A 20005-nucleotide genomic window follows, 5' to 3' on the forward strand; every position below is an offset into this window, starting at 1 on the left:
ACCCAACTTTCTGAGGCCCCACAGTTTAACACACCCACAGTCAAACAACAGTGCTTTGTTAATTGCTGTGTGTGAGTTTGCGTGTGTGTGTGTGTGTGTGTGTGTATCCTCAGGTTATCCTGTTACAGTGTACCTGTTTCCAACACAGAGAAAGCCTTTGTGTTCCAGAGCCAGCCTGTAGAAACCAGAGGATGCTGAAGGGGGGGAAAGCAGAATAAATGAGGAATGACACAGTGCGGCACAAGGAAGAGGAGGAAGACAATAAAAAAAACAAAACCCAAACACTATTTATGGAACACAATTCTTTAAGGCAGCATAGCAGCATAGTGGTTAGCGCTGTTGCCCCACAATATGGTTTGCTTCCCAGCCTGGGGCCTTTCTGTGTGGAGTTTGCATGTTCTTCCCATGCCAGTATGGGTTTCCTCCCACCATCCAGACATCATGTTTGGGTTAACTGGTGGCTCGAAATTGTCCGTAGGTCTGAGTGTGAGTGTGAGTGGTTGTTGGTCTGTCCAGGGTGTACCCTGCCCTCACCCAGTATAAGCTGGGATTGGCTCCAGCACCCCCACGACCCAGCTAAGTGTTGGAAGATGAATGAAAAATTACTTTAACCTTTGTCATTCATCAGATATGTTATGGAGATCAGTATGAATAAATTCAACTAGTGAAACATGAGTGGTCCCTTTTATCTTGTTAAAGTAGCTCAAAGCAAAAAAAGGTTGTTCATATGGCAACACTGGAGTTAAAAGGACAGCATACCCATTTTAATGTAAAAGGTGAAGAAAACTCGGTAGATCATAACTCTGCTGTTAATGTCATGGCTGTTTTTTTGCTGAAGTTAGAGAGAAAGATAGCGAGAAAGAGCACTTGGAACCTCTCACTTATTTGAGAGGGGTGCTCTCTTCATTTGATAAAATTACAAACTCCTTTTCCTCTGGACTGATATGCCAGGGCCATTCTCAACAATATATATTGAAAACTGCTCTGCCTTGTTAATTGCTTGCAGCATAAATATAAAACTTATGTTTTTTTTAATGCCACTGCACTGGCTTGTCTCAATGCCTGAGGCAATAAGATTCCTGTCAATAATTGAGGCTTGTCATGTGGACTGCCAGCTTTGGACAGATTGCTTAGTTTTTTCCCTGCAGTGATGTGAAATTTCATGAAGTCAACATTCAGCCATTTATCTCTATGCTTGATGGAGACAGAATCACGCATTAGCAATACTGTTTTTGGCATAATTCTTAACTGCATAACATATGGATTTAAATTTCATAAACATTACCTTGCTGCTGAGCTACAGTAGAAAGAACTTCAGAAAAGAACAATGAAAAAAAGAGAAATTAATTTTATTTCTCACTGTATGTTTAGTTGGGTTTTGTTATTTTAATGGGACATTTAGCATTTAACCAAGGTGTTTACAGCTCTGCATTAAAATCGCACCCTTATTAATTTGACATATGTTTAGTTGTAATAACATTGTTTTGTACTTCCAGGTATAGTTGACATGCAGATGCCCCTTGTTTCTTTCAGGTATGGTTTGTGCATTATGTGGCTGGCATGACCAGCTCCCAATAGAAAGACTGAAAGAGAGTGGGGCTAATTTAAAAACATGAGCTGTGTGCACTGTCCCTCAGCCAGTCACCTAAGTTACTGATATCATGAATTTTATCACAGTTTAAGAGAACTGTATGTATAAATTTTCTGTCCACCCCAGCACAGCCAGCTCTTGACAGAAATATGAAGAGAAACTCATGGTCCATCGTTTCAAATTAAGAAAATGTCCACTATGGATGCTTGATATCTCATTTCATTAAGTGGCTCATTTACTCCTGTCTCATTTGTGGGTGCATAAAACGTCTGTTACTTATTATGGTTAAATGTCATGAAGACAGAAGGGAACGTGTTCTATTGTACAGAAGGATTGTATAAAATCAGACTGGGAGTTCAAGGTCTTTGAGCGATAATGTGAGGCTGTAGTAAAATACTGACTAATGCTATATTAACATGCTGATGTTTGATAAGGGCTGGAGAAAGTGTCAGGACCTGAACTGAACTGAGAAGACCATGAATATCTGCATCAGATTTCTTGACAGCCCTTCTGATGTGTATGTGAGATATTTCAGTCGGGACAAAAGTAAAGGAAACAGCTGGCTGGACCGACACTGCCACACAAAGAGCCACAATGATAAGAAGCCTAAAGGAGAGAAAAAAGCCAGTTAATCTATGTAGCTATCTGCTCTACAATGTAGTGTCATTTATTGAATTAACCTGTGATTAATGTTATACTTCATGATTTTAAATGATTGTAAATGGAAATATACTCCAAGACCACTAATAGGACTATCAGCCTGTCTTGTTTAAATGTCCTCCAGACACAGAAATAATGACGAGTTAAAGCTGAACAGTTTAGGCTGATGACTGATTATAGATAGCAACATCAATATCGTTCCTTCCAGTGTGCCAATGTAAATTGGGGAAGTGACAGTGTCGTATTAATACCGTAAAATAAGACGACAGTTTGTATAACATTGAGATGAAATGAAATAATGTGGATACATGGTTTTAATTTGAAGACATATGCAGAGGTACTCAACTCACCCAGCTTATTTGCAAAGACAGGCATGAGAGGTGGAAGGAGGGTGAACTGGCAGGATATGATGGAATAGAATTGCTGCAGTATCTGAGCACTGGGTACAAGCTCACACATCCTCTACACACATACAAACACAAACAGCAAATCAGAGACAAATGAGCAAAATCTAAACTGTAAACAATTTTTTTGCCTGAATAAAAAACAACTTTAGAAATATATCACATAAAAAAACGAATGGTTGGACTAGAGAAGAGTGTCTGATTGATTCATGTGTACACAAAGCTAACAAAGACAGAGGCTATGTGGCTATGCTTATTAATACAGTCATTTAGAGGAACCGCCAGACAGAGCATGTCAATTATTGTGACCTGTTTCTCAGAAAGGAGAAGTGGGGTATTGCAAGATAATTTTCTCAAGTGTCTGGCTACAAGTGTGTGTGATGGGGAGAGGGAGGGTTAAGATGAGACAATGATAAAGGGAATGTGCTGTTTGTGTGTCCAGATCTCACAATGACAGTCGGTATCCAGATGGAGTCGCAACAGTGAAGCAGACAGTGGCAAAGAGACTCCAGTGAATTCTGAGCATCGTTGTGTTTTGATGGAGTTGTAAATGTGTTCACCCTCAGAACAGGCTCTGATGAACACTCCTCAGCTAACCTTGGACACAAATACACAAGCATAAAGTGAAATACATACACGCACTACAAAAATGGCAGAGACAAAGAATGTATGCACACGCACATTGAATTAAAAATTCTGATGATAAAATTAATCCATAGACTACAATGATACACAAAAACTAAATATAATGCTTATTATGATTGCTTTTTTGTAATTGATATTTAAAACAAAGTTTTAAGTATTATTTACCATTAAACAATTTTGAACTGTTTAAGTGTTGCCATTTAATTTCTTGAATATGTGACCTGACAATGTGCTGACCTGCAGGCAGCCTGAAAACAAACCAGGGCCTGGAGAAGAAACCCTTTGGACCTGGAAGCCTGGCTGGAGGGGCCTGACCTCTTCAAACTCCCCTGGAGGGTTGCAGTGAGACATGAGATAAAAACAAAAGAAACATAAAAAGAAAGCAGCTGGAAAGCAGAAGTGTTGGAGGACACTAGCATTTTTGATAAACGTCAGATCAGATGATGCAGTGTAATGTGACGTTAGTGATTATTTGCTAATTTTTTTCTCAACTTTCAAAGGCACGTTTTGCATATAAAAGATAGAATAAATAAAGATTTGAATACTTGAAATAAGTATTTCCTGACTGTGGCTAATGTTTCCGAGATCAGGACAATTCTGAGAACCTAGAGCATTTTCAATTTGTTCAGATTAAGTAGAGATTTTTTGAAAGCATAAATTTTATGGTGTTGTATTCTGATTTTTGCTTTGCAAAAACATCAGTAATTATGTTCACATCCAAAGAGGTCAAAACACATCCTCTGAGCAGTGCTACATCTTCAGGCAGATTGTCAGATTGTCTTCAGGCAAAGATACAGCTCTTGGCAAGAAAAGAGATGAAGTCTGATGTTAAAGTTATAACGTATCATCTGGTTTGGTAACAAGTTGCAGTAGTAAAAACTTACAAATAGCTCCTTTAAGTGCATTTACAACTTGGAGAAATTGCAGTGTGAAAGTATCGGATATGTACATTGAAACTCCTTCATCTCTAAATATTGTGGTACTATAGAAACATATTGGTATTCACTCCAACCTCTTGCATACTACACATGCACACCACCCAGGTACAACAAAACCCTTTCCCCCTCCCTGAAAAACCCTTGAGGAAACACAGCGCAAGCAAATCTAATCAAATCTCCCATCCCTTATCAAAGCAATTATCCAAAAGATTTCCGTAAGGAAATCAATAAAGATTTATCTAAATCAACAAAACTCCTCCATTAACACCTGGAGAAATCCAACTGTGTAAGAATTAAAAATCCCATTAACACTTAATGAACCTTAATCATGACTCTTTATTGTTCTTAAGTGTGATTAAAGTGTAGTATTTACATTGTGTAAGCAGGAACACGAAAGCATGCCAACTGGATATATCACACTGACAGTCATTTAACTATCAGTGTTTAAAAGTGTTTAAGTGAAACTTAAGTGAATGGTTCACTTAAGTTTCAGACAGTCAGTAGGTTTCAGAACAGGCAGCAATCAAAGAACTGTAGAAAAAAAGGTGTTCAGTTGACCATGGAAGAATGAACTCCCATTGATTTACATGAGGGCAGCACGGCGGCATAGTGGTTTGCGCTGTTGCCCCACAACAAGACAATGAAAGTCCTTGAGGGTGTTTGTTTCATATTCTGGCTTTATTTTATACTGATTATTTTAACGAAAAACAAACTCACAGAACTTCGTAGATTAGCAGGGGAGGGTTGGGGCAGCTCGGGGAATCTGTAAGTGATGGCCTCCACTAGACCTTCAACCTCAGTGTACTGAATTGGTCTGGACTGGTGGTTCAGTCTGGAGAATTCAGAATGACAGAGGAAATGCATACGTGTTTAGATGGAAGGAGGATGGAACCATGCAAGCATCAGAATAATGTGGGCTTCTAAATTAATGTGTGTGTGTGTGTGTGTGTGTCTCTTTGTAAGTGACTCAGTAACTGCAGCTCATGCTATGGGTTTGCCAGCGTATATAAAAACTGTGACACAGACAAGGCACAGACAAGGCACTTTAATTAATCCACAAGTCTCTGAATCTGTAAGCATGTGTTTTCTATTTAATGGATTGTTTATGCGTGTACTGTATGTGTGTATTATTCCCTCATGAATGTAAGTGACTGTGTATGTAAATGAATGGAAAGATGCATCTGTTTGCAAATCCCACTTAAATTAAATTATAAAGTCCTTGATTAGTCTTGATGTCTAGACTACAGGGAAACAACACTCACATGTTTCACTAACAAACGTCAAATTTTAAAATGCTGAGGATCTGACTGTGAAGTATTCTTGACAGTATGAGTAATTTCCCTAGAGCATGTATGTTCTTTGTATACCTGAAGAGGGCAGAGGCAGCACTGGCACCCTGTGTGGCTACCAAGAGGCAAGAGGATGTGACTGCAGCTTTCACAACCTCTGAAACTGCCGCAAACCCTGGACCACTGGGGAAAAGACGGACATTTGGGGGCTGCCTGTAAACATACACACACACAGCTAAAACCTCACATCCTAAGAAACTGGTGCATTCATTCATAATGCCATAGTTTAACTGTAATCCAGAGCCAAAGGAACAGATCCTAGATTAGACAGACAGATAGATGTATCACAAATTCTATCAGAATTACTATCGTAAGAAAAACATGAAATAAGAACAATGTGGATCTAACACATGACTTTTGTCATTTTGATAATAACACAAAGAAAGGGTGCAGACAGTAGTTTTCACTGATGCAGCTTTCTGACACAGACATTTCAAATTCAAAGTAAGTAAAAGTAAAAAATCTGACTTTTTCGAGTTTTATCTCATCCATTCATCTATTTTGGATTGAGGTGCCAATACCAGCAGTGACTCTTTGCTGAGTCAGAATGAACATGCCCTTCCTCTACCTTACTCACCTCAACAAAGAGAGGTACTTTTTCAGGGTAATAGGATATAATCAACAAATAGCGCTGACCTATTGACGCTACAAAGATCACCAGAGTACGTCCCTCGTTCAAGGCACAGCACTACAACATTTGTTGTGCTGTTGTGATGTAGACTGATTCACTGTTGCCACAACAGTAGTCATGTAGAACATCTTAAATAACACATGCATGCACACAAAAACAGATTTGCACATACAAACAGACACGTAATCTCTGGTTCTATCTTTGTGAGGACACTCATTGACATCATAGGCTCCCATCCAACCATCCAAACTGTCGTCACTCCATGAGGTCTATAAACTCAAAACTGGTCCTCTCAAAACTGAAGTACATATATACACACATACACGGTAGCTTGTTCAGCATTTTAGGAGCTCTGTTCTAACTACTTTTTCACTCAGCATAAAGGACAAATTTCCCTCGCCCTTCAAAAATATCTTATCTCCTGTTTAATTGCCATGTGATGAGTGGAACAATTCTTCAAAAATTATGTCAGCCTTGCAGAATATGACAACGTTTTACTGGTGTGTACGATATTTTCCTCTACAAGCCAGCAGCCAAATAATTCATATCAGATTAAACTTTCAAGTGAACCATATTTAACATATTTTACAGGATGTTTCTCCTTCATGTATAGCTGTAGCTGCACATACTGTCGTTTTTTAAATAAAACATATAGCAGAGTATAAAAAATATATCATTATAACTGATAACAATGCATACAATTTCTGACTATGACCTACTAATAACTATGTTTCACTATAATATAAAAGCTTGTTAAGTACTAGACACTGAAAAATACTATGAGGCCAGTAATATCATTAAGTCAAAAATAATGTATTCAAGCAATACATCAGCTCCAAGTTGATGCCAGATTTGACAGTACTTTTTCTAAAGCACTGTAGGCACCAAATGTTCTATTACATGCAAAGTGAGGAAGAAGATGGAGGAGAGATGCAGTAATCACAAGATGAAGAAGTGTTTGTATGAGTGTGAATATTGCAGTTTTACTGCATTTGTTAGGCTTAGGTTTAACTTAGGCAAGGGGTTAGGCAAGTAGTGGTTAGGGTTAGTGCAGCAAGAAATGAATGCCAGGCTATGTAATTTCCCCAAAAGTAAATATGTGACATCCCTTAATGTAACCATATTAATCAATATGATTAATTGTCATATTTTGCAAACTAATCAGGGCACTGATTGATTCCATGGTTGAGCAAACATTTGAACATTAAGTCAATGGCCCACAACATAAGTATATGTTGTGACATAATTATACCACTCAACAAAATATCTGTGCAGAATTTCATATGCTACATTAGAGATATAGCTAAAACGTTTTTCAATAAAAAATATTTTCTAATGAGACAGTGAGATGTGACGTAACAAAGACACTGCTTTAAAAAAAAAAGAAAAAAACACTGCAGTGGGAAAAATGTCTTTCTTGTCTTTGCTTGATTTTTTTCAATGCCAAAGAAGTCTCAGGAGCAGATACTTAAAAACATCAATAAATAAACATTGTTTTTTGTGACTGAGCTGAAAGGCCCTTACATTCATGCATAATGTAGGTTTAACAACACTTGTATTTCCAAAAATTTCAAACAAAGATGCTTTGATGAAAATGTCAACATGAACAGCTAATTGAACACTAAATGAATCATATTTAATTTGCTACAGCTCTCTTCTGGTGACATGGTAGCCCTCCATTCAAAGTGGAGAGATACTTAGGTGTAGCAGCATAATTCTTAGTCAGTGAGCAAGAATGCTCAGAGCAGGAAATTTCAACTGAGCTTCACATCCAGTGCAGGAAATAATCGTGGCACTGGGTCAGAATATAAAAAAAATTAAATTATAGCCCAGTGTCACCTTTTGAGTATCTCAGTAAGGAGCAGCAGACCTTGCCTCTGCACTTCTAGGCTGAACAGCTGCAGAGCCTCCTTCAGACTTCGCACCAGGGACTCAATACCTAACACACACATGCACACACACACACACACACATTACTTAACTTTACACATGACCAGGCAGACGGCCCACCAACACCCCAAAAACACTCACCAAGTGTAATATTGCTCAGTGTCAAAGTTATGAGAGTGCTTTCACTGCATGTTTGATTTCACACTCCCTACATTAATATGTCTGTTACATTCTTTTAAATGTAACACATGCACAGATAATGCACACACAAACACACATAGATTCATGCATGTCAAACAGTGGTAGTGGTACAATCATTCCAATTTACTACAATATAAAATCCATTGTCACAATCTCATGTTTTAAGGGAGTCAGAATAAAAACTTAATAGCACAAGTAATAGCAGCTCCACTATCCCTGCATACTGCTAAATCTATTCTTTACTTTACAAACGTTTTTCAAACTGTTTCTCTACAGGAGAGCTGGAGTGTTGCAGGATTAAAGAGCATCATCAAGAGTAAAACCTTAAATACATAATCTACTTGGAAGGCATACACCATAGGCTTTCCAGTGTACACATGTACACAACTTTGTGTCAGAACAGCATTCATTACCATTCATTTGTGTTGCGCAATCATGTAATTCTTGCCCAAAAGTAATCACGACCAGGTTATGTGGTTATTTTGTCTGTTAAACATATTGTGCTATATTAAAATGGCAGCATCTGTCTAGTTGCAATACGACAATGTACAGTGGCCCTTTGTTCCTCCAGTGTCCCTTGTAATGGAAATGTAATGCAAATGTATAAAACTGCAACAAAGAAACAGGCAGAAGCAAACTCCTCCTCTTCAGCAGTTGAAATTGAATTTCAGGCTTTTAAGCTGTTACATGAGTCATCTTTCCCCCAATTACTGATCATAAGTTATTTTCAGACGTGTTAACTGATATACCATGAAATAGAAATTTTTACTTCAAAGCAGCTCAAACACAAAAACAGAAAGAATGATGGACTGACCATGCCCTGGGAGTGGTCTCTGATCTGTCTAAGCTTGCTCACCATAAACAGAGTGGCACTGGGAGAAGAACAGTGGCTCTTCGGTCATTAACACCAAACAGCTGTAGGCTGACCACAGCAGCATGTCACTTTTAGTACTAGCTAGACAGTCGAACAAAAACTCTAAAGGGGAAAAGAGGCAAGGAACAAAAACATAACTTTTGTGAGAAACAAGAGCAAAGAATGAAGAATGCTGCTACACTGCAACACTCCTGTGTAGCATCATCGTACCACAATACGCTGTTATGTGTTCATGCAAATGTGATACAACTCTCTCTCTTTAAGTCCTGTATACCGCAATTTGTGGGCAGGACCGATATACATATAGAAACATTGCAATGATGAAGAGACACAGTGCAGATAAGAACATAAAGGCGAGAGCAACAATGACATACAATAGGAAAGAGAAATTAATAGCATTTGAATAGGAAGTTAGAAGGGAACAGAATTAAGAGAAAAGGAACTTATTTACAGGCAACAGTTTAAAAAACCCTGTGCTTCTGTGTGTACATATCACCAGGTACGTCAGCCTTGATGAATGGAGCACTGTACTGACTGGGGGAATGAACCAGGACAGATGCAATACACTTAGCACTGGTCACCTGCAACATCTCATCACCACTCAGCAGCAACTGGAAGACACATTCAATGGGCTTTATTAAAATCCAGCAGTCAGCTGAAGACACAAACAGTGCATCAGGGCCTATGCAGTGTTTATAGACTGAGGTACATAGTGTTTCTTCCACACTTCCACTTATGTCACTGATGACAGTAAGAGATGACATAAAAAACTGGTCTCTCATCTGCCCTGTCTTCAGTCCACCATTTGTGCCCTGAGCTGCAGTTTTTGAAGTCTGAGATCATTTGAAGACAAGATAGATTCATTACTTCGCACATCTAAGTATTCGTTGACATTGTCCTCTTATGCCTGTTTCAGCACTGGATCGGACTAGAATAACAGCACTACAATTAGAAGTTATTAGATAACATTGTTCATCATTTATTTCTGAATAAGTCGGGTTAATGTTAGCTTATAAAGAAACTAACAAGGCACTGTTAAGTTAAATTAACCCTGGAAACGGGTATGAACATTGATTAAACACTTCAAAGTAAATCCTTCAATCTAGATATAATGTAGGTTACTTAGTAACAATGACTTTAACATGACGTGGAGAAAGTGCAATCACTGTTGTCTAATCACAAAGTATTTTTTAACTGTTGTGAATCAAACTGTTTGTAGGATTTCTTTTCTTCTTTAGTTTTAGTCTGCTATGTTGCTGTTCTTTGTTGTTTTTCACGTGCTTCACTTTCTAAGTTCTCAGTGGTTTCCCAAGCCTAATTCATAGTAGTTTAATTTGTTACAAGAAAATAAGCATTACTTATTTTTAAGGAAAAAATTTAGATTGGGTGTTTATTGAGTTAAAACTTAGTTTAAGTCATTACACATTTAAGTGAAACACAAATACCAATGTCAGCTGAGTAACATAAGTCATGACTGAGATAATCTAACTAGATGTCATCACACATTGATTTCCCAGACATGAAGCACAAATATTTTTCCAGTGTAAAATCCACTGGATCCCCATTCAAAGGTGCATTAATCCAGGATTAGAATGTCTTGTTATGATTATGGTTAGTGCCAGAATGCATGTTTGGGCATGGGAGCAGGATGTTTGGACAGAGACCTGTTTCAGTATGAGAGGCAAATGGCGTTGGTCAGGGGGCTGTTGCTCTTGGTATTGGCAGACAACCTGCCTGTTGTTAGCATGGATATTATGGCTCTCACTGCACATGGTCTGACTATCGGGACTGTTCATCAGAACTGACACTGTCTCTCCCAGCTGCACCAGCAGCCACAATAGACCTAACAGGTGACAGAAAAGGTGTGAAAACAGATAATGATGACAAATGTATGCACACATGTTCAACATATTGCTGAAATTTTATCCCATTAATAATTGTTATAACAGACTTGTTAATTTATATTCTTAAAGAAATTATGCTGAAAGGGGTTGTTTACTTTGAAAGATCTAGTGTTAGTAACATACTGATATAACTGTTTCTGTAGTATCAGTGTCACAGACAAAACTGCTCCTTCCTACTGTCCAAAATGGGCAAAATGGTCCCTATCAGAGCCACCACCATTGGTCTGATAATATGCACTTATCAGACCAAACAAACAACTTCTGCAATTATGATGAATGTCTCTGATATGGAGGTGTTTCACATTTACATAATGATGTAACTAAACAAGACAAAAAGTCTGTATGTATATAAACATACATAATAAACATCAACCATACGGCCCAGTGTCATAGATACATCCAGATGAGATATATGATGTGACTGAAGCATAGTTCAAGCATAGTTCCATGCTATCTGGAGACTAATTACACATTTTTAAAGCAGTTACTTGAAAACTATTTATATGAGCCAATGCTGACGAAAAAGAAAAGTAATCCTCTTTAATCCCTCCATGTTGCTGTTCTCACCAGGGCTAGTGAGGGTAATCTTATTAAGATTAAATCAATTTAAGATTACATCCACACTCCACTCTTTTTAAATTATAATAAGAGTGGAATGTGGATGTAATCTTAAATTTGAGGTGTTTTAATCTCATAGAATATAGTTCATGTCATCTGTCGTCTAACATATAAAATTCTCAGATGTTTTTCTCACCAGTACAGTTGTTGATGAGCTGTGGGGAGCCTGCATTGGTTAAGGTCTGCAGCAACAGGATACACACACGGTCCCTGATGGTAGTGGGCAATGACTGGGCTGCAGAGCCCCCGGCTGCCCCGAACAGCTTGAGCCACACAAATACCACAGAGGCCTTCAGCACTTCATCTGGGTAAAGCAAAGCTGAGCACAGATGCTCCAGCAAGGGCACTGGTTGCGAGAGATGGGAAACAGATGTATGAACACAGGGAGAATACACAGAAAAGTAGGATATATATATGATCATGCGTGAAACTGGGTTGGTTCACCACAACAAATAAATATCTTGCATATTAAAAAAATATATCAAGTAAACTGTGTCTTTGTGTCTTCTCGCCTGTGTCATGTCTTTAAATTTTGAAGACCTTCTTTGTTTGTGCGAGCATGTGACACATGAGAAAGACAAAAATCCCCCCGGGAAAGGTAATGGGTATATACTGTGAGAGGCACACAGAGAAGAGCAAATGAGATGGATGGGAAGAAAAATCACTCGGAAAAAAGTGCAACACTTTACCTACAGCAGACTGTTGTAGAGCCAGATTGTGCAATAGGGGACTAAGTGCAGTAAAATGGCAGGTAGGGTATAGTGAGTAGGGAATAGAGGGAGATTCCCGGACAGCAAAAGGTAAAACTACACAGGCTGGGGTAGAAAGGCTTATTTAATTGAAAGCATATGAGACAAACACAGGAAAGGGAGCCCCAGGCATAGTAACAAAAACAGCAGGGCAGCAGAAGACAGGACAGAGTCCCAGAAGGAGGAGATGGTTGTCATACATGTTATTGCAAGTACATTTCCATTTACTTGACTACACAGCGCAAAATAAAAACATTAAAACAATCTCACTTAAGGTTTTTTGCCGTAAAATTACAAAACAACTTACACTAATTGCATGTAGTTAGTTAAGATCAGAGTAACAAACACACTCCCAATCATACAACCTTTAAGCCCTTAATATATTCTAAATAATTATGATCACCTCTGAGACATGCACTGAAAGAAGGGATATTAACCACTTAGATCCCTCACTTCATTAGGACAAAAATGTTGAATATTGAGAGATTGGGAGTTGCTTCAATGAAATGTTGCTGTGAAGAGAGACCATGACTCTTTCCAATGACTCCAGCATTCAGCAACATTGTTTTCCAATTCGTGAATAATAGTGATATTATATTAATAATTTGACATTTACATGGTTTACAGTTCCCCAGAATAAAAAACTGAATGAATGCAAAGTAACGTGGTCATTCACAGACAGAATCAACCTTAATGCATTCTGGTACCACAGGAATTAATCATCTATGTGGAAATGTAACTAAAAAAACAAAAAAACACTTAAAACATTAAAATCAATGTGAGATAGTCAACAATGCCTAACCAAACTTAAATTGTTGCCTTGCAGTCAAGTTGTAGAAAATATGGTCACAATTTCTGCCTCTGTTCAGTTGTGACAAATGGAATGACAAATGGAAGCAAAATGTTTTGTAGAACATTATGTTACAGCAAATTATGCTTTACCTATGGCCAAATGTCATCACTTGCTTATTTTATTTTATGTCACAATTAGCCTATGAATTGTTGCGCTATGACCAAAAGAATGTCTTCTGCCATCACTGTAACGTTCATCCTTAAGTCTAATTGAATTTCTGCAGCAGATGTGTAGATTATCAGTCAGACATGGCAGATGTCTCCAAGGTTTCCTGAGGTCATTATGACCTTTGACCACCAAAATTGTATCCAATTTGAATGGAGTCTCTCTGGGACTTCCCAAGATATTGCATTTTTCATGCAAAAAACATGCATTACAACTTTTGACTTATAACCACATTACTCAATTCATCCAAGTGAACGTTTGTGCTGAATTTGAATCAGGAGTTGATAATAAATATCATAAATGATATAGCAAACAAAAGCAGGAAAAGCAAAAAAAAAATGTGTGTGTAGCTATGACTGGCCATTGATCAAAGCACAGGCCCATACACAACGGTTGTATTTAAGGATGAGCATGCTCACAATGTAAAAACCAAACTCCTTCAATGAAATACACAAACATGAGAGAAATAACCTTGAACATTTATATGGCAATTGCAATGAAATACTGCAGCAGTAATTAAATCACTGCAATAACAAAATCTAAGGGAGGACGCAATGGAAGGCACAGCACAGATACACAGGTAAATTACTATGTGTGATTTGTGTACAGAAGGAAAAGCAGTGATATAGTGCAGGGCAGCACTGGAGCTGGAAAGAGACAGAGAACTGAGCAAGTGAAGAGAGAGAAAGAGCAAAAGAGAGAGATGTGACTGTGGAAGAAGGCAAAGCCCAAGCCCAGCTGCTCTGTGAAGCAGATCAAAACCCATGTGAGGCAGGAGAGGCTCCCAGACATGTTTGATTAAACCAAAATATATGAGGCAGCGAAGATGAGAGCCAGGAATAAAGAGAGAAGGAGAGCACGAAGAAGGATGAGGGGGAGGAGCACAATAAAACCTCCACAGACACAGGATGGAAATAGAGGGAAGAAAATACAAGGGAGTAGTACCGTTTGCCTTGTTTACAGCCTCACTGCCCCACTGCGAACCTGTGCACGCTCTGTCCATCTAGTGATCTGTTTTCACTGGATTTGTTGTTTTTCCCCTGCTGTAAAGCAGCAGGGGAAAATGCCGGGTCTTCCATGCCGGGTCCTGCTTTTATACCTTCTGTGTTTCCCAAATCTAAAACATACCACACAGATAATCCCACCTACTCAAAGCCAAAAAATATTTTTCCTGTATTTTCCTGGAAATAAAGTTGAATGTGCAGACCAAGCTGTCATAATATTCTATTAATATGGAGTCTTGTCAGAGAAACAATGTCCTTAATCACTTAACTTTGTCACTTTACTTGTTTTCCACCTATCTTTGCCTGCCTTCCTCCTTCCTTATCTCATTAATGCTTCCTTTTCCTTCCCTGCTCTGTTATTTTCTTTGTATCCACTCCTCAGTTAGGACCCAAGGGACTAGAACACTAGCAAGGCAAAAATAAGAGAAGGATGGGGAAAAGAGAAGGAGAGGAGAGAGGCTGAAGAAGAAAATTCAGACAGAGCAAAGCAATGGGGTGAGAGAAGCAGAGGGGTTAATCAGTTAGATAGACAGGCAGACAGTGCAGCTGAGAGAGAGAGTGAGCGAAACAGAGTGAGAAAGCGAGAGAGACAGAGAGAATGAGAGATAGTGAGGGAGCGAGAGAGAGAGAAATAGGTTCAGTGCTCTGGGCTCATGTTGTCATTGCCACACTGATGTCGTTAGTCCAAACAGCCCCACAGAGACATGCTGAGTGACAGGCCGCAGACAAGCACACACAGTCAATAGAGGCAGCCCGTGTCTTGCGTCAGCATCACAACAACATGACTGCTACCTGCAGCTGCTCAGGGGAGCTTGTGAAACTCATGACAATTCAGGGGAAGTGGACACACACGTAGCATAGTAAAATGACTATGATACCTTCTTATTTGCCTGAGGGCACACTTTCACTATGAAGACAAGCACTCAGGACGCACGCATGACACAAACAAACTACAGCACATGCAACCACTTGGAGCTGGTTCACCGTGCTCACTAAATAGTGCAGTAACAGTTCAGTGAGTAGACACAGATTATACAGATGGTTGCAGCAGAGATCAAATCAGTGTATTTTTGACTGAGAGGGGTGGTGATGTGCATTATTTTTTTGCCTCATTACACTGGATAAACACCTAATTTTAACTTCTGTAAATTTTTTATGTCATGAGTTTGCTTAAGCCAAGAATTGGATGGAGACTGAATTTTTGGTATGGACACAGTTATGTTATCACATTGCAGTTGGAGAGCAATTGAAAAGGTTATATAGCTAAAGAAAGTGAAACAAGTAAAGTTTTGTGACTTTTTTGTCATCTGTAAAGAGCGGAGGGAATGCAACAGGGAACATAAGTGAATGGACAGGGTACAAATATTTCTTTACAAATTCATTTCCATTCATTCACTCATTCGTTCATCTTCTACTGCTTATCCATCTCCCAGTTGATTCTGTCACAGGATATTTTAAACTGGACCCAAACCAGCATGATTCAAAACTTTATTCCCATTGTGCCTTATAAGAAAAAGGGTGCGTACAATGAAATCAACGGTCAGGGCTGCATTAGAGCAGACAGCTGAGAAAACTTCATTTCCTTCCTCAAAGAAACATAAGTTGAATAATTGAGGCTTAATGAAGATCCGGACAGTTCAAAACAATCTCCCTTCTGAATACATTGACTTAGTGATCTTTTTTATCTTATACTGAGAACTTACCATTGACTAAAAGTGTAAATTCTAACAAAACCAAACCATTCTTTTCCTTCTTACATCAGCACCTCCATAGCAATAAGAAGTGACTGGTTAACTGTTGCATTGTCTTACCGTATTGAGTAATCAGACTATGGGCCAGGTTGGGGACTACTTCCACAAGGTTCCCCAAGAGTTTAAAGGTGGGAAGAAAAGCTTGGGCACTTTGCTGGTCACTTAGCTGGACGCAGAATGCACAAAATATAAATCAGCAGCAACAGACATACAACAATATTAAGAAACATACCTGTATGAAAATGGCAAAAACATTCATGCATACCGTAAAGCTTCACATTACAGACGTTCTGTAAAGGGCTAAAGATCAACAAAGTTTCAGATACTCAACATAGAGATATTCAGGAACATTGCAGATGGAAAAAAACAAGTAATATAAGAGAAGTGAGTTTTAATTGGATGGAATTAAACTGAAACTTTTCTAAATAACACTTCCGCTTATGATAAGATATATATATATTTATATATATATATATATAAATATATACATATTTCTACATTTTTAAAAGAAAGGTAGAGGGCAGATATAGGAGCAGAGCAAGTGCTGTTTTAACTGTGAGGTAAAATGCTCCCATTTTTAATGTACAGCCTATTCATTTGAGACATGTCTGTAATTTATATCTTTTTCACAGCTCAGAAGACAAATATTTTTCTTTACCAGCAGTTGAACAGCCAACATTCAAATTCAAAGGCGATTTCTTCAAGTAGATTTATTTTAAAATCTCCTAATCAGGCTCTATTCTAGTTAGATAAATGAGACTTCTCAGCACTTTTGCCCGGTAGTATACCCCTCTGTCATCATAAGTATATAAAGCTTTACTGTTTACCACCTGCAGCAGCTACTGAATCAAGGTTTCCAATACTGTCTTCCCCAGAGGCGACAAAACAAGAGCAAGGGGGAGACGGTCTGCTAACTAAACAACCCTCAGAGGATATAGTGGATGATGCTCAAATACTGGTGAAAGCTTTAAGATATTCAGCATATTTCTGTGCCTGCATGGGTCTGTGAGTGTGTGTGTCTCACCTGTTTGTTTATTTCATCCAAAACAAAGCGATATAACACCTCACTCTGGAGCTCTAAAAGCAGCTGAACCAGCACTGATGCACATAAACACACAAATGAATGCAGGTACGTAAAGAGATGACTATAAGCATTCATTAAATCAGCATCATGGTACTTTACTTTATTCTAAGAAAATGTCAGCATCCATGAGGAAAAAAATTCATGTTCATTCATTCAAAATCAAAAAGTTATCTCCAGTTTATCTGTTTAGGTTTATTTCGCTCAAGGATTTTATTTATCCTGTTTACCTTGTGAATGACAGTTTTGAGTGTGTTGCACTTTCAGGATCACTACATGTTACAAACTGTTCAGTCTGTTACCATGTTTGTCAGTCAGTTTGTTTATTATGAGATGCAATGAGATAAATCTGTCTATATGCTAAAAACTAATAGTTAACTGAGAAGTAAACATTAAAATAGGATAAAGAGAAATCTGTATATACAGTAGCTACCTCAAGAGAAATAGGTACTATGCAATAGTGAAAAATATTAAATTAAGTCAAAAACTTCAAAACTCTGAACTGTGCAAAATGTCTTTAAATAACCAGCAGTGACAGTTCACTTGGTCACAAAGAGACTATGTGTTGAAGTCTCTAAGAAAAAGAGTGACTCAGAGCCTCTGTGTGTGCACTTTTACTCTCTGAGATAGCATGCATGCACATGCAAATGCACACACAAACACACACAGAGACACACCAATACACTGGAAAGAGGCATCTCCTCACCTTGATGAACTTTTTCCAGAGAGGTTGGGTCCTCCATGCTGTGAAGCATTCCTGGGGATAGAAAAGTAATGACACACTAGATTAAAAAAAACAACTTTACAAACCCACTGAGATGCGCAGAGGTCTCACAGAGCTGAAATAAGAAAATGCTTGAAAAACAGACACAAATATAAAGGTAAAAAATCATGGATGTGCATATTCATATTGTTGAAGTTTTTAAGCTATAAGTAATCAGGCTGCACGCTTTGTATCAGTAAGTCACAGATACAAAACTTATACCATTGCAAAAAAAGGCACATGATGAAGTGCATAACAAATGATACCTCTTCCACGACAGCATCTTTAAATACGACCCTACAATTAAATAAGCAAGAAAAATGTGTACTGCGGAGGGGGTAAAATGCTTTTTTATACTGGATTATACTCTCATCAGGAAACCATAAACTCATAAAGGTCTATTTTAATGTCTTATATATTGGTCAGAGCTTTTAGCGGGTTAACATTTTACCATACATTATGTCATTGCCTTAAATTGATTTGAGTTAAAATTGTGTAGGCCTAATACTTTATGCTGCAATGATCTAGAGAAATGTATCCAGTGCAGATGAAGTATCTGTCAATTCTCCTGATGAAGCAACACCATAAAAAAAACACTGCTAGTTAGAACACTGCCAGAATGTAATTCACCAGTGATATTTAAAACACATACGATACTGATCATTCATAAGTCTTCAAGTCAAAGGGAAAAAAATTCAATATATCCCCTGTTTGAATATTTGCGTTATTCTACTGACTGTTCCTATTGTTACAGAAAGAAAAATAAAAAGAAATAAAGAATCAAGGTCAGATTAGCTGGGAAGTTTTCAGGATGTGCATCCTTTATTTTAGTTCTTAAGGCTGATTCATTGTTCTTTTTTTTTTTTTTTCTTTGCAAATAGCTGATATTTTTTGCCCCTATTCTATGATTTCTACTTGAAGGAAGGTCATACAGTTGAACTCAACAGAAACTGTCTAGAACAGCCAGCAGTGGTTAGTAAAAGCTGTTAATAGGAAACTCTGCACTGGGTCACACTCACCCTTGATACACTTGATACATCTTATGTTAGAATTATTAACTGGCTATCCAAACTATCTGAAACGGTCCATTGCTTCCCAATAAAGCTGGATGCAACAAGATTTCTTACCCATTAGCGAAGCTGTGAAACGCATTGAGACTCGATGGTCCTGTTGGAGCAGCACTCTCAGGGCGCCTGGGGAACTTCTCAGCACCTCACTGATACCAGACAAGGCAAAAGACTTCCTCACTGACTGTATGGAGGAGACAGGTTGAGCAACGTGGTACAGAAACGGGACAATGTGTTTTCTGTGGATATTATTCTAACAGGTCCTGGTTGTGTTAGCTGGGCAAAGGTGTGCTTGGGATAACATACGCCTTTATCAAAACATACACAGCCAGCTACAGTGGAGCGGTATTGGCTCAACTTTATATTTGAGCAGAGTGAAATTAGTTCATTTCGTTTAGAAAAACTCACCGCCACTTGTGCGCTATCAATCATTTCAATGACACAGGCCATACAGACCAGCAGCCCGCCGCCCTCCGCGGGCCCCAAGCGGCCGCTCCATTTTGGATCGTGTCTAAAGTGGAACTTGTCATAAATAATATCCATACTCGCCATTTCGCTCATTTCGCCTGTTGAAGCAAAACAAGGACGGCTGAGCTCAAGCAGGCCAGCCAGAAAGTAAGCTAGTTTATTTTATTAGCCAACAGGAAAACGTACCTTTTTAACTATAGCATTAAGGCTAAGCTAATTAGCAGCGTGCCCGTTTTGTTCCTCCAAGGCGAACCCAAACAAAGTTTCTCTTTCTCAATTCAAACTTTATTTACAAACACAGCGAGAGCAAAGCGAGAGTTACAAGCGACGAGAAACGAAAAACGAAGAGTACTGAGAACTTAACTGAGAAAATGGGATTTATTTTATACACATTTTTAT

At 38.4% G+C, this 20005-nt stretch overlaps 1 protein-coding gene across 1 annotated transcript in view; it reads right to left on the minus strand.

Moving 5' to 3' along the window:
• Positions 1–19690, minus strand: part of mei1 (meiotic double-stranded break formation protein 1) — a 48936-nt gene extending 29246 nt beyond the window's left edge. The window contains exons 1-16 of the mRNA XM_029509089.1: positions 19547–19690; positions 19199–19322; positions 18015–18065; positions 17252–17325; positions 16288–16393; positions 11842–12051; positions 10848–11026; positions 9680–9794; positions 9166–9285; positions 8058–8157; positions 5606–5740; positions 4956–5070; positions 3538–3629; positions 3105–3252; positions 2602–2713; positions 134–194 (exon numbers count right to left, since the gene is read on the minus strand). Of these exons, the coding sequence (XP_029364949.1) occupies positions 134–194; positions 2602–2713; positions 3105–3252; positions 3538–3629; positions 4956–5070; positions 5606–5740; positions 8058–8157; positions 9166–9285; positions 9680–9794; positions 10848–11026; positions 11842–12051; positions 16288–16393; positions 17252–17325; positions 18015–18065; positions 19199–19322; positions 19547–19690 (1886 nt within the window). The remainder of the gene's footprint in view (positions 1–133; positions 195–2601; positions 2714–3104; positions 3253–3537; positions 3630–4955; positions 5071–5605; positions 5741–8057; positions 8158–9165; positions 9286–9679; positions 9795–10847; positions 11027–11841; positions 12052–16287; positions 16394–17251; positions 17326–18014; positions 18066–19198; positions 19323–19546) is intronic.
• Between the last annotated feature and the right edge of the window lie 315 nt (positions 19691–20005).

The sequence above is a fragment of the Echeneis naucrates genome, chromosome 8 (genome assembly GCF_900963305.1).
Source record: "Echeneis naucrates chromosome 8, fEcheNa1.1, whole genome shotgun sequence".
NCBI lineage: Eukaryota > Metazoa > Chordata > Actinopteri > Carangiformes > Echeneidae > Echeneis > Echeneis naucrates.